The 13942-nt window shown below is 46.8% G+C and overlaps 1 protein-coding gene across 3 annotated transcripts in view; it reads right to left on the bottom strand.

Moving 5' to 3' along the window:
* Gfrl (Glial cell line-derived neurotrophic family receptor-like) overlaps nt 1-13942 on the bottom strand; it is a 440074-nt gene that overhangs the window by 246351 nt on the left and 179781 nt on the right. For all 3 annotated transcript variants that reach the window (XM_076374200.1, XM_076374198.1, XM_076374199.1), the window contains exon 4: nt 12273-12417. In XM_076374200.1, the coding sequence (XP_076230315.1) occupies nt 12273-12417 (145 nt within the window). The remainder of the gene's footprint in view (nt 1-12272; nt 12418-13942) is intronic.

Raw genomic sequence — 13942 nt, 5'->3', positions numbered from 1 at the left:
AGAATGAACGCGAAACCTGTTTCTCGCGTCTCGATTTAACGAGCAAGACGTCCCGATCGAATCGTCGATCGCGTTGAATGACGGGCGCCGGACAATTGGATAAACGAGCCGACAGACGGCGTCGCGGAAATCAAACAATGAAATCAGAATGAAATCACGATGGCCGCCGATATAAGGAACTTTTGAATGGCTGGTTTCATCCTGAGGGAACGGCGGCGAGGAATATCGGAGCGTGTAATACGCAGAGCTTTATTAAGCGGAGTTTACCGAGCCCGGCGCCCGACGAGCACTGTTTATTTTCCATTCTGCTCGTCGGAGCGAAGTGTCGAAAGTGCCGGGCGACATTTGTCACGGCGGGGTCGATCGTAGTAGCCGTGCAACCCGGCCGAGGATAACTCGATATCGGCGTGGCGGCGCGGTCGATGCAATCCATTCGTTTTCAAACGTCAACTCCTTCGTCAGGGACCGACAGTATCGTCGACACGTCCGTAATTATCTTCGCTTTCCTGTCCCTTGGGAAGTTCGTGGCAGCGCTAATTAACGTGCTACACAGCTCGGCCATTTCGCCGAGCAGCGAATATTTTCGATGCGACGCATCCTGTCACGGTATTTCTGTTTGCTAATGGTATTTTTCGCCCCATCAGCGCGACTCAAATGTTTTTTCCCCTCTTCCGACAGCCGCGAATTTCATTAAAAACCCATACACCGGCCGTTTCATTAACGCCGCCCGACCTTTTTCGGGATCGATATCGATCTCCGCCGGTTCTCCTTGGCGCCACGTTGGTCACCGGTGTCTCCGAACGCGTGTTTTTCCACGTTGCTTCCGCTCGATCGAATTTCCCGGACGGCTGCCGGCGGTATTCTTAAGAGGAACGGAAGTTCGCCGGACGCAACTGCATCCTCGCAGCTGGCGCGGATCGATGCCGCGAAAGTTCGCCCTTCCGCGATGATTCAAATTAAATGTCAACACGCTGTTCCGCGAGACTGACTCCCTAACTTTCCACGGCTGTGTTCCCGCGCATTTATTTTCCCGCCGTGGGCCACGGGGAACGCGTCTGACCCGGCACGGTCCGGTGACCGGCGCAAAAAAATCCTCGGCAAGTTCCGCGAGGAATTTCTTGCAACTTCAACCCTCGCGGACATATCTCGCGTAATGAAGTTGCCAGCGGATCGGCCGACAGTCGGGCGCGACTGCCGCGCGATATCCGATAGTTTGCCCGGTGGATGTTTGCGCTCGATGGTTTCGAATATTTACCTTTCGACGTGCGGATTCCGAATTTTTTTGATTGGTATTGTTTGTACCGTTGAATATTTGCGTTTTACAAGTTTGCGTGGAAGTACATTTGTAAAATGTAAATATTGTAAGTTTCGATAACCTCGGTAAATAGAGGTCTGAAAGTATTAACGGAGCACCGTACGGTTTCGTCGAAATTGAGATTGCAAATTTCTCTGTCGTCGGGCGTCCAGTTAGCGAAATCGGTATGCAATGAAAAGTCGCTATAAAACTGTTCGATCTAAACTCGCGTTCAGCGAGGACGGACCTCAATATCCAGCAACCACATTCCAAATCCTCAATTCCCGTAGCAATTTCCTACAAAAATATTGCGTCATCCCACAAGTAATATCGTTTCTTATCTCGTCTCGTAAGTTATCGTATAATCGCATCCAGAATGGCACGAAAACATCAATCGAAAAAGGAGCAAGTCGCACTCGATAACCGATACGATGATTAAGACCAAAACTTAATAAATTTACAATAGATGTTAGCGTACGGGACGCAACATTACTCACAGGAGAATTCATTGTTACCCAAGTTTAACTCTAGAACTACCGAGCATTTAATACGATTAATATGCAATTCCTATAAAAATTGTAACAATAGATTATTGTCAGTTTCTTCAGGGATTCGTTATAGTACTGAAATGAAACTATTTATTTTCAGAATCATTCCGAATATTCAATGCTTCGAAGATATCAATACTTGCTAAACAGAAAAATCGAAACCAAACATTTTGACTGGTACGGTAGTTCTAGTGTTAATTATAAAACATATTGATATTTCATTGGAGAATGAGGAGTATATCTAACGAAACAATTTTCGAGTGCAAAGGGTTAATGCATGGTAATGAAAGGATGTTCTAGAAATTATTATATTATTTATAATAATATTAACACTAGAGCTACTGAGCGTTTAATACGAGTAATGTGCAATTCCTATAAAAATTGTAACAATAGATTATTTTCAGTTTCTTCAGGCATTCATTACAGTATTCTAGTGAAACTATTTATTTTCAAAATCATTTCAATTATTGAATGCTTTTAAGATATTAGTAATTGCTAAACAAACAAATCGAAACCAGTCATTTTGACTGGTACGGTCGTTCTACCGTTAAATCGGAGTACCGTCTTCGAGGACACCCGGTGAAAAAGAAGCGAGCTGCGAATCCAGACGTCCCACCCGCCGGAACCGTTAATCTCGTAACGAAATCTTCCTCGATCGATCTCGCGGACACTTCGCAGCCGGCGAGAGATACGGGCGCGTTATAAACAGATCGTAAGCACCGGTATTCCATTCGCTGGGAAACGGTTCCATGCAACAGCGCAACGGCGCGACAGCCGCGTTTTCATTAGCGCGAGCCTGCTCGGTATCGCTCGAGGCGCGCCGAAGATAAGTGGTTATCTTTCGTTTGTCTTTCCACCGTTCCTCCTCTCTTCCGTTTCTTCCTTTTCTTTGCTTCTTTCTTTTCCGGCGCGCGCGCGCGCGCGTCTTCGAGGTATTCCTGGCGGAGACTCGCGAGTAGGATCGCGCCGACACGGAAGCCGTTTTGTCTTCGTCAAGCCGGTCGAAAGGAGCGGGAAGTGGTAGCTTTTTAGAAGGCGCATTCTCCTGTCCGTCCTCCCGCGGAAACGATCCACTCCACGGCTGGAGGAAAGATGGTGCAGCGCCGCTTGAAAAATGAATATCTTCGGCGGACCGTGGCGAACGGGAAAAACGAAGAGATTCCGCGGCTGTCGGGCCGTTACCAGGCTTTTGTAATGAAACGTCATACGAGAATTTATTTACCGGCCTGCCGTACGACTCACACTGTTCCAGGATTATTCCGTTCAGCACGGCGTACGCTCGTGTCTCGTGTATCCTACGATGGGCACGCTGTTTCGGCTACACGCGTCGGACGTGAATGGATGCATGCGATATCTCTTCGCGTGTGATGGACTTGTTAGTTGGATTGAAATTTCGAGATTGCTTTGAACTTCAGTCGGAACGTTCGGCTTGTTTGGAGCTTTAATCGGTGATATTGAAACTTCGTCCTGCCGCACTGGCTTCGGCGGCTTTCCATTGAGAAGTTTATTTATTTTACACTTCTATCGTCCCTGGACTATGTTTATTTATATGACGGAAATTATTTGTGAAGAATAATATGAATTCTCATAGTTGCGTCAATCGAAATCGACTTAAATTGTTACGAAATGTTTAAAATATTCGTCGATCAACCATCGAACTATAAAATTGAAAACTACGTTTCCTATGTTACTGATAGAATTACCAACGTGGGCAGTATGAACATTTCATTGCTGGTTTGACTGATATTTAATCATCCGAATCGAATCGAAGGAAAAAAAGTAATACTTCATCCAAGAATCGAAGCTTGAATTCTTGAAATTCTTTTGAAAACGCGAGTAGCGTCGCTTTATCTCACGACCATAGCACCCGAACAAGGCAATTTGATCGCGCCGAGTTCGCAGCCTTAATTAATTTGTACGCGAACGGACACAACGGTGCGCACACGATGGAATGTTCAAAGGTTCCGGGAGAAGCACGAGGCCGTTTGAAGGCACATCCCGGAAACCAGAAAGAAAGTTCGCCTCTCCTTAAGGATACTTTTTCTCGCGTGTACACTTTAACGATACTTGCACGGAAGTTGCACGCTGGAGGGGGGGAGAGACTGGCGAAAGGGGGCGAAGGGTTAAAACCAGACTCTGTCTACGCCCGCGGGATCTCCGAAGTTTCGGGTAACACGAAAATGGGTAGTTAAGCCGGCAGATCAGCCAGCCCAGGAACCTCGACGCAACTCATCGCGCTAATTAATATCAATTTCAGTAATCCGTGCGCTCTTCCAGTCTCCCTCTTATGAAAAATAAGCTTCCCACCACGGTCGAGCTCGAGAATCCCCTTCAAAGATCATCGAGATTGCAATCCATAAGACACAGAATCTTTTCCGCTTCACCTCCTTGAGATCATTGAAACAAAGATTATATAAATCTAGACTACTCTGCTGAATTGAACGAGTTGCGACAATTTTATTCGAACGAAGATTCTTTGAAATATACAAAATCTTCAACAGATGAAGATAAGTAATGTAATTCCTTAAATCGTAGATGAGAGAAACTACGTTCTCTTGTTGCTCGAGTATTAACCCTTTGAACTCTGTAGGTTTCAATATTGCACCAGGAATAATATTAGATATTTTAATGAATCTTAAAGAAACTACTCTACAATTAGATTTTTCACACATCCAAATCTTCGCTAAGAAGGGAATTAAAGATCTAAGGAATGTTATAGCATTTTTCATTTTCGCTAGGGATACTATAAAAATTAGTTACAGTTGCTGCTAGATTACAAAACTATCTGGAGTGCCAAGGGTTAAATCATTCGATTACTTCTTCTAAACACGAACTTTTCATCTCTCCAAAATCTCAACATTCGTTCGCAGTATTAACACGTTAAGCGCCATGTCAGTCACTGGTGGCTGACGCTTCCGAATGACTAAAAAACAATCGTAACATACAAGACAACCGATGTGAAATAAAAATGTTTAATAAGGCAACTAAGTAGATAGTGTAACGCAAACGTTGCAACGCCAAACAATTCATAATTATTCCTACTTTTCTTCGCTACAAAAGACAAACTCTATGGGAAAACGCTTAAGATTTTCGTGGCGCTTAACGTGTTAACTAACGAGTTTCACATTCCAATACACAAGTGGACTCCAAATGCCACAACTACAATTGTCCACAAATTCTTTGCACAGTAACACGAAGCCCCAGTTCAGCCCCTGGCCCTCGCTCCGTGTGACTAAAAGATCATTCAAAATAATCGGCTTACGCAGCAAACTATCACGAGTGTCTTCTCAAAAAATCCCGCTTCCCCCGGAAGCATACAAGCGGCAGCCGTAAAACCCTTAAGGCGATAATCGTTCGCCGGCGAGCGGAATCTTCGCGAAGAAAAATTCCTGAAATTCGGTTTAAATCTCCGGGCCGCGGTATCTTTTAATCCGGCATCGCGTTTCGCGGGCGCGCGCCGCTGTCCCCGGGCGCGGTTATTTTTCACCGCTTTCCTCGCGGAACGGCCGGGAGTCCACTTTTCCTGGGGGCCGGCGAAGGAGGACGGGCGGAACGCAACGAGCGGCCGCCTTTATGGCACGCATTAATTAAATTAACGGGATCATTAATTGCGGGCTGGCGCGCTTCTTCGACCGCGCGCGCCGCGTATCCCCGCAAATCCCGGTTAAAGGGCGATGGCGAAGGCGGGGGCGGGCCGGCTGGGGTGGGGGCGGATACGGGAGGCCGCCGGTTTACGAGCCGGGCTAAGAAAGAAGCCGGTGAAAAGCCGGGGCATTGTGTCGCATCGGGCGTGTTCGAGGGTTTATTTGTGAAACGACGCGAAGACAAGCCGCGGCGAAATAAAGGGACACGCGCCGCTATTGTGAACTCTCGGAATTTATACACCCGCGCGGGGCCGGGGCGACGGGTGCACGCGCGGAGCTTTCGGGATCGTTACGCGGCTGAACTTTGCTTTTATTATTACACTTTCCTTTTTTCCCGCCCTCCGCGGGAAAACGCCAAGAGATTCTCTTATCGAGTTTCGCCGCGCTTCAATTTCAAGAGAGACCCCGGCTCGAAATTATCGCGCTATCAACGAGTAATGGAAGGATCGGAGGGAGGATCGCGGGATACTTTGATCGTTCGTTTGAGTAATTTCGTTTCTGTAAGAGAGAGTATAATTTGATGGCTGAACTTTGACGCAGTTGCGATTGAAATGGGGATTGTGAATGGATGAGGTTTTGTTGGGTTTGGAACGCGTCTCGCTGGTATGGTGTGGAATTGATTATTAGTTCATTTTCAATTACTTTTCTTTGAACTATGGGATTATGGGAGACTAAACAGTTTTGAGAAATTGTCTTTTTAAAATGATCCAAATGTTTCAAGGAATATTTATCATACTCATTGCTACAGGAATTTCTCTTAATTAATAAAAGGAACTATTGTGCTTAACACGGTTGGATAAGTACATTGATATTTCATCAATTCCACGATCAGAATACGCATCATTCTATGTTATTTCGTTTTATTTAGCTTGTCGAGCAACAGCATGGAACAATACCAAGATTCCTCGAGTCTCGCGACACGCGTGTTCGTAAATTCAGAAGAAATCCGTGAAGTTCCCCAGTGTTTCCTTCTCTCCCACTCCACGCTCCCTTCTCGTATCGACATTCGCTCCCTACCGATTCGTAATAACATTGAAATTCAATCCGACGTTCCGCCCGATAAAAGTAAACGTACCCGGGGCTCCGTGGCCCGATGATCGTCCTTCAGTCTTGTTCCAATTTTCTCTTAATCTGTGATCCTAGATCCGGGGGGAAACGACTAGAGTAAAGCAGATAACACGGCGGATCCTGTCCCGAATCTTTTGCAATAATAGGGGAAGTTGGCCGATTCCCGCGATACTGCGAGGGAACTCAAACCCGTCCGTATATCTCCGCTTAACCGGCTCGAGTGCAGTTGAAGCCTGTTTCCGGGAGAGTTTCTCAGAGCCACGAACAGATAAATTATCGTTCGAAACACAGCGGAGCTCATTTTTCCGTCGCGGCCGAGCCTGACCGGGTTGTCTCTGATAATAACGTCGAATCGTTGAATCGAGCACGCCGCATTTACGTGACTATGTTTCGTTTACTTCGTTTATTCCGCAACCAACTTACGAACTTTACCATTTCACCTGTTCCTCGGTGTGTACAGTTTTTAATACGGTTCATGGTAATTTACTCGTTCCATAGTTTACAGTTTCTAATACAGCGTCTCATTGGAGTTTTTCATAGAGATATTGCTTACAGAGCGGATTTCCCAGAAGCTGCTTAATCAACTACTTCCACGGTGCAAACTTTATCTTTCGACGCTTCGATATCGCATTACCTCGTTCACTTTCTCAATCCCGACGACTCCGCGCTCTAGAAAAATGCTTGAAAGGGAAGCTTGCCCGTCCTCGCGGAAGAACACGCAGCTCCTTTGACGCGACTAGCAACGAAAGGAATTCGCGACGCGGGAGCACGAGCAAACACGCTTCTTGCCGGTGCTCCCCGGCAACTCCAAGAGATAGCTTGATATTATTTCCAGGTACCGAGCCGGGGCGAACGTGAAAAAACAGGGCCGCGCTCAACCGGGCATTGTTGCGAATTAATGTGCCGCGCGTAATTACGCTTTCCGCGGGAATCAAATTCAATTGAAATGAAATTCAATAGCGAGCTATCCATTCACTCGCGATTGTTATCACAGACCTACACAGGTCGGTTTCATTTACCGAGGATCGTGGACTTGTTACAAAAACATGGCGCTCCATGCCGACCCAATAACTGATTAACGGGCGAAATTAACGTCCAGTTGATCGCGGCACTTCGCTGCCGCGATTCACCGCCGCCGTCTGCATTTACTTACACTTTCCTTTCAATCTTCCTTTATTCTAGATTTTTCACAGCCAGCTACTCTCATACGCACTCTATTATGAGGCTTGTATCAGCTACACAAACTTCTACATTCTCTAACTTCCCGCTTCGTTAAAAGTTAACTTTCTCCGCGAATGAACTGAACTGTCTTGAACAAACGTTCAGACTCTCTTATATCTTCTACTCTTAACTAATTAATTCTCGTATACTGTATCCGAAATAATCATAAAATATCCTCGAATAATCCAGTTCCTCGACGAACCAACTCGCGTGTAACGGTTATTCCGAAACAATCCTGTTTCTCGACAACTGCATCACCATCCTGCACGAGTATCATTATTTTCCGCGTGGCAGGTTCACGCAAATTGCGTCGTCCCGCTCTATCACGTTCCACGGTTATCCCCTTCGACCCGGAAATCGTGGCCGGGTGGAAACGAGTTCACGCGTAAGTATACACGGCGCACGGCTGCGAACGCGCGGAAGGCGCGACGTTTCCAGGAAAGCGTTACTTAGTCGTCGCACACCGTAATCATCGCGCTCGCGGACTGGAGCTTCTTGGAAGTCCGCTGTGCGTATTACACCGTCGCACGCGTGTTTTACCGTCCTATTACCGCGCCGCCATCGCCGCGTTTACCCGGCTAAATATTACATTAACGTCGCTCCGCGCGATCAATGAAACGGGACGGTAATGGCCTATCATGATTTATGCGGAATGCCTCGGAAATATAATGGAGGCTCGATAATTATCTGGAATAACGCTGTGACCTTTCAGCGAGACCCTATTTTCGCATCCGCAAGCGTTAACCCTTTGCACTCGAGATATGTCTCTCAGTTATCAACTGATTTGACAGAAAAATTGTAAAGTTTGATATTTAATACGTGAAGTATTGAAAGAAAATAGTTTTCATTATCAACGTGCGATGTCTCGTTAAACCGATTTTAGGAAACGTCTGCGCCTCATTAGAAAATATTGAGCATTTTCAGTGAAAAACTTTTGGAGCGCAAAGGGTTAAGGATCTCCTGTCTTCTAATTTGCTGCTGCTAAATTATAGACAAATTTCTGGAATCGAGAATGGGAAGTTTAATAATTCAATTATTGAGACAATAAAATATGAACAAGTTTTCCCTGGAATTAAAGAATTTAATATAGAACTTAAATTTCTAAGGGCGAAACGTTTAATTAGTTTGGCTCCTTTTTAATACGGTTGAGCATATTTGCGAGGTTCGTTGATTCAGCTACGAGGAAGAATTAAGTTGCACGAATTTTCTCAGCGACAAGGATTAATACTATTACACTTGCATCGAATAATCGCGGATAATATCAAGCGCAGGTGACGAGGAAGTGTTCATGTGACCAGGCCATTGTGCGAAATTCATTTTCCCTCGCACTCGTGCCTTCCAATTAATTCGCGCGCTAAGTAGTGTACCGTACTAATTGTAAGATTGCCGTATTAGCGCTGCAAGAGACTTAGCGTTACACATTTCTTCGTAATATTGTGTGCATAGCCCGTGTGATTCACAGGGGACGGTGCAGAAATTGAAGAAGGGTAGCAATATTAATAAAAAAATCACTCTAACCAGTACCAGCCCTTATCAGAAGCTGGAAACTCGTGTTTAACGAGCGGAGATAATATTTGCTTCATTTGTACTCATCAACTTCGTGAAACTGTTCAGAACAGCATCTCCCTTTAAGAATGAAATTAATAATAACTCTATCGCGTGCTGTAAAACATCGTTTCAATTCCCCGAAACGTTGAAACGTATTGCCTATGGCACTACGGAGCTGGTTTATTCCATACGATAAAAGCCGAACAGTTAACCCATAAGCCTAAAGACATCGCTCCACATCGTTTCAACGAAGCAGCTACTTTCGTCTTCCCTCAGGACCGTGGCGGAACGGCGGTTTGGTATTTTTCACCGGTCGCAGCGCCCCGGGCAATAGCAATAATCGTATCACGGCGGGGCCGTGTGCGTTAAGGGATGAAAATGACAAGAAAAATACGAGGCAATTACTCACGAGGAAAGATGGCGCGAGGGCCGCTCGTAAAGTTTCGACACACGAGGAGCTTCTGTAATTAAAAGTGCGTGGGACACGGTGGCCCAGCGTTAATGGTTTAACTATATCCCGGCGGGGGGGAGCGAAAGGGTAGGCGAAGTCGATGAAGAAAACGGAAAAGAGAAAAATAAAACAGAAAGGGGGAGAACAGTGAAACTGCCTGTAACCTCGCGTGTGCTAAATCTTGAGAAAACGCGCGCGAAAAGATAAAAGTATTCCCGGGGGAGCGTAAAGCTTCGGGAGCTTTGTTAACGCAAAGATTTCCTTTTATCTCGGAGAACTTAAAAGGGATAACGTCCGCTTTGAAAAACGACGCTAAGGGCTGGCTTTATGACGCGGACGTGACTCCACCCTTCTTTTCGGGACATACAACCGCTCGTTCTTACCTTCCTTTCGGTTTCAGAGGAATCGAATGTCTTTCAATCCGTTCGTTCACTCGAAATTATCGTTTTCGATGTTACTGTTTATCTTTTGCATTTGCAAAGTAGTACAACTTTTAATTGCACTGCTTTAACCAGTTCACCGTGTTTCGTAACCTTTTGAAACTTTCTACAATAATTGATTATAGATATTCTCGAATTAACATGTTATTCATTTTCATTTTCTAGATTTTTACTGTAATACATGTTAAATCCTTTTGTCCTTTGTCCGACGAGTATACCCGTCATTGGTTGATTCTATTAGACTAATGAAGTAAGCTAGTTTCCCGCTACTAACTGGTAACAGAAATTCGCGATCATTGCACGCGCGGTGTGAAACTGGTCTTTTCGGCTCGGTACTCCATTACACACCTGACGTGTAATTGGCTCCGAACGGGTAAATTGAAACACCGTGATTTCCCAGCGAGAAGCTTTCGTTCGCCGAGGAGAGCTTAGGAGGACAGTCCTCGAGTGTCGTCCACGTCGACGCAGCGCGAAATTGATTTCGAAATTACGTAACGTGCTGCAGTCAGGCCTTAAAAAGTTTTCTCTCGCCTCAGCGTGAACTCGTCGAGTTACGATATCGGGCGGCGGGGCTTTGTATCTCGGTTTAATGGGATCGCGGCGAGGTAAAACGCCGGCGAGGACGTTCCTCCGCGGCCGTGCCGGATAACGCGAGCGGTCCCGCGCCGTGCAACTTTATAATTACGGTCGGACAGCCTGCCAGCCGGCTGTGGTGCTTTCCTTGCCCGTCCAACTGTCCGTGAACGTGTCGAACGCACGATTTGTCGCGTTATTTCTCGATCGCGGTCAAGAAACTTGTGCGCCTGCAGTTTCTTGGCCTCCCGGATGTTCAGCGAGTCTATAAATTACCGTCCGAAGCAAATAAACGTTGGAACCGCAGAGCATACATGTAGCACTAATCCCTCGAAAGTTCATCGCTAGAAATATTCAACATTAACCTAATCCTCCACGATATTATAGCCACAATCATATATTTAACTAATCTAAGATATTTATATCTATATTATTATAATCATACTTCGCCATAAAGACGCTCTTATGTACCTACAATTCCTTGTGAAATAAAGCGCATTAATCCCTCGAAAGTTCTTCGCTAGAAATATTCAACATTAACCTAATCCTCCACGATACTGATGCATCATACAAAATCTAGTGTTCAACATATAACCCCTTTCAGTCGACAGTTTTGTACTAGGAACATTTGACGTTTTCTAATTAGACGTGCACGAGATTGAAAGTAACTTGAAAGATACGTAAATTGGAAAACGAAGCTTCATTTCGATGCTTCACACACCGATGCATAGTAATAAGCTTAGTATTACATGTAAGGCTTTATAATTTTGCCCTATCAAACCAAGTTGCTTCCGAGAGTCGCCTCTCGAGGGGCGAACGAAGCGTTGCATTTCTAATACCCCCGAAAGCACGTGAAATTGAAACTTCGAAAGATTCGCGGACACCCGTTATTGGAGCACAAGACCCCTCGCGACGCATTAACGCGAGAAAGGAAGCATGATAGCACAGTTTTCGAGTTCCGCGCGACGAAGGGGGAGCCCCGGCGAGCCGGTGTAGCAGCATTAACTCGACAGAAGAGCCGGCGCGCATCCGAGTGACATTGAAAAAAGGAAGTTAGGTCCCTCTATCCGTCTATCCGGTCCCATACTCCCCGTCTCTGTCCCGCTTTCAAGCGGAGCGGTGAATAGAGGGAGCCGCGCGGCCGTAAGAACGAGATTCAACGCGCTGCAAAGAAATTTACTTCTTTGATTGACATTCAAAAGGAGCACTCCGCGCTTCCTTTAACCTGAATTATGAAAGGACGTATCCAGCGGCGGGCTGGGTAGCAACCGTGGCGTCAGCGTCGTCGCGCTGAATTTTCCGGCGCACGGAGAGGCACGGGGGGAGGTAGGTTCTACGGGCGGGCGAAACATTTTTCCGCGAGAACGGTCGGACGTAAATATTGACTCGCGAGCTGACGGTCGCCTCCAGACGAAAATCGCGAGGGGCCCCGCGATCGCCGAAAGTAGAATAAACTATGGTAATGACGGAACGTTTTCCACTCACCGACTCTCCATCCGGCACTTGCCCTCCCGCGCTTTGCAGTTGCTTTTGAAGTCCTCGAATATCTGGCTGCACGGCTTGCCGCGTACACAGACGCTCAGCGCATGATTGCAGGTTGGCAGCGCGTCGATGGGGTACGGATCCTTTTCTGGAAAGAAACAGGACGCAGGTGCTTTACGAGATTACCACTTGACTGCGAATTGGATTACCGCGCCGATGGGTTTGCCGATGATAATGCGCCGTTCGTGTTTGGGAAATTGAAACAGTCGCGCGGCGCTGTGTAATCTATGTAGAAGACTTTTGGTTTATTTGTTTACGAGTTTATTTAGTTCCATCTGTTTCGTGGGATCGTGAACTGGTTCACTCAGCTGGAGCTATCGATACAGAGGACTGCTGTTTGAAATTCTTAGATGCGTTGTTACAAGTCTACATAAAAGTCTGCAGCTTTGTCGCTGCGGTGGGTTTGTCCCAAGGAATATTTGTGGACTATTAAAATTACAGATAACGGTAGTCGCGAGGTTCTGCAATGCAAATCGAACGTTCCGAATGATCACAGGCAACGATCTCTTGGCAGAGGCACAGCGGTGCATCTCGAGGAGTAAGGAGACAGCAGTACAGAGGCAGCGGGTTTATCATTCAAATCCAGCTGAATTTTCACGGCCACGATAAAATCTCGCGGACAATAAGCGTCGCTCGAGTCGGCCGCGAAACGAGGCAGACTGAATGGGACTCGCGGGGGAACAATGGTCGAAAGGAAGGGGAGGAGGCGGCGGGGCCAGCGAAGAAAAAGCGAAGAAGAAGAATTCGTTGATTATAAACGCGTGAAAAGTTCATCGGCGCGGCCGCGGTATAATTGTTCGGGCGCGGAGATAATTAAAAGGCGCGTCCGCGTGGGCCAATCGGATGAAATAATAAGAGGACACCGGCGCCGGCGCCGGGCCGCGACAGGAGGACCCGGAAAATAATAAAGGCATTCCCACTTATCAAAGGAAGAAAGGCGTCAGCGTTGAAACCAGGGCCAGAGGGGGCGGGGGCGGAGGATCGAGAACAGAATTTTTTTCGGCGGTGGAGGGCACCGAGAAAATTCCCGGTGAATAATTTCAAAGGGAAGCTCGCCGGGCAGGCCGATAATAAAAACGATCACAATTAAACTGGGGGGCGGAACTAATTCGTTTACCGAAGGGGGCGGATCGAGGAAATGGGCAGGGTAATCGAGTCGCCGGCTCCCGTGGTTTATTTCGCGTATAAAGCCGCTGGAAATATCGCGAGGAGCGAAGTGTGCGCGGGAAATGTATAAACAAAAGCGCCGATGAAGTAAGGATAATGGAGTGGAAAGGGGTGGGCCGGCGAGCGGGGAGGCCGATAAAGGGAAAAAAGAAAGGAGTTTCTCTCGCGGAATCGACGGGCGAGGGGAAAGCCATTCTTTCAGCATCGATGAGACCGAAGACGAGGAGGCGCATAGAAATGGAGACGGAGAGGCGGAGGTGGAGAGAGAGAGAGAGAGAGAGAGAGAGAGAGAGAGGGAGAGGAAGCGAAGAAGGTACAGAAAGACAGTGGAAAAAGGAAGACAGAGGGGCGGAAAAAAGGATCACGGCTGGAACAGCGGACGTGGGTGAAAAGAAGCGCATTGGGAATTATCCGTGAATCGTTCGGAAATGCTCAAAAGGCTCGGC

Source organism: Nomia melanderi, chromosome 2 (assembly GCF_051020985.1).
Source record: "Nomia melanderi isolate GNS246 chromosome 2, iyNomMela1, whole genome shotgun sequence".
NCBI lineage: Eukaryota > Metazoa > Arthropoda > Insecta > Hymenoptera > Halictidae > Nomia > Nomia melanderi.
The sequence above is the reverse complement of the archived record's forward strand: the minus strand, read 5'-3'. Positions and strand labels throughout refer to the sequence as shown.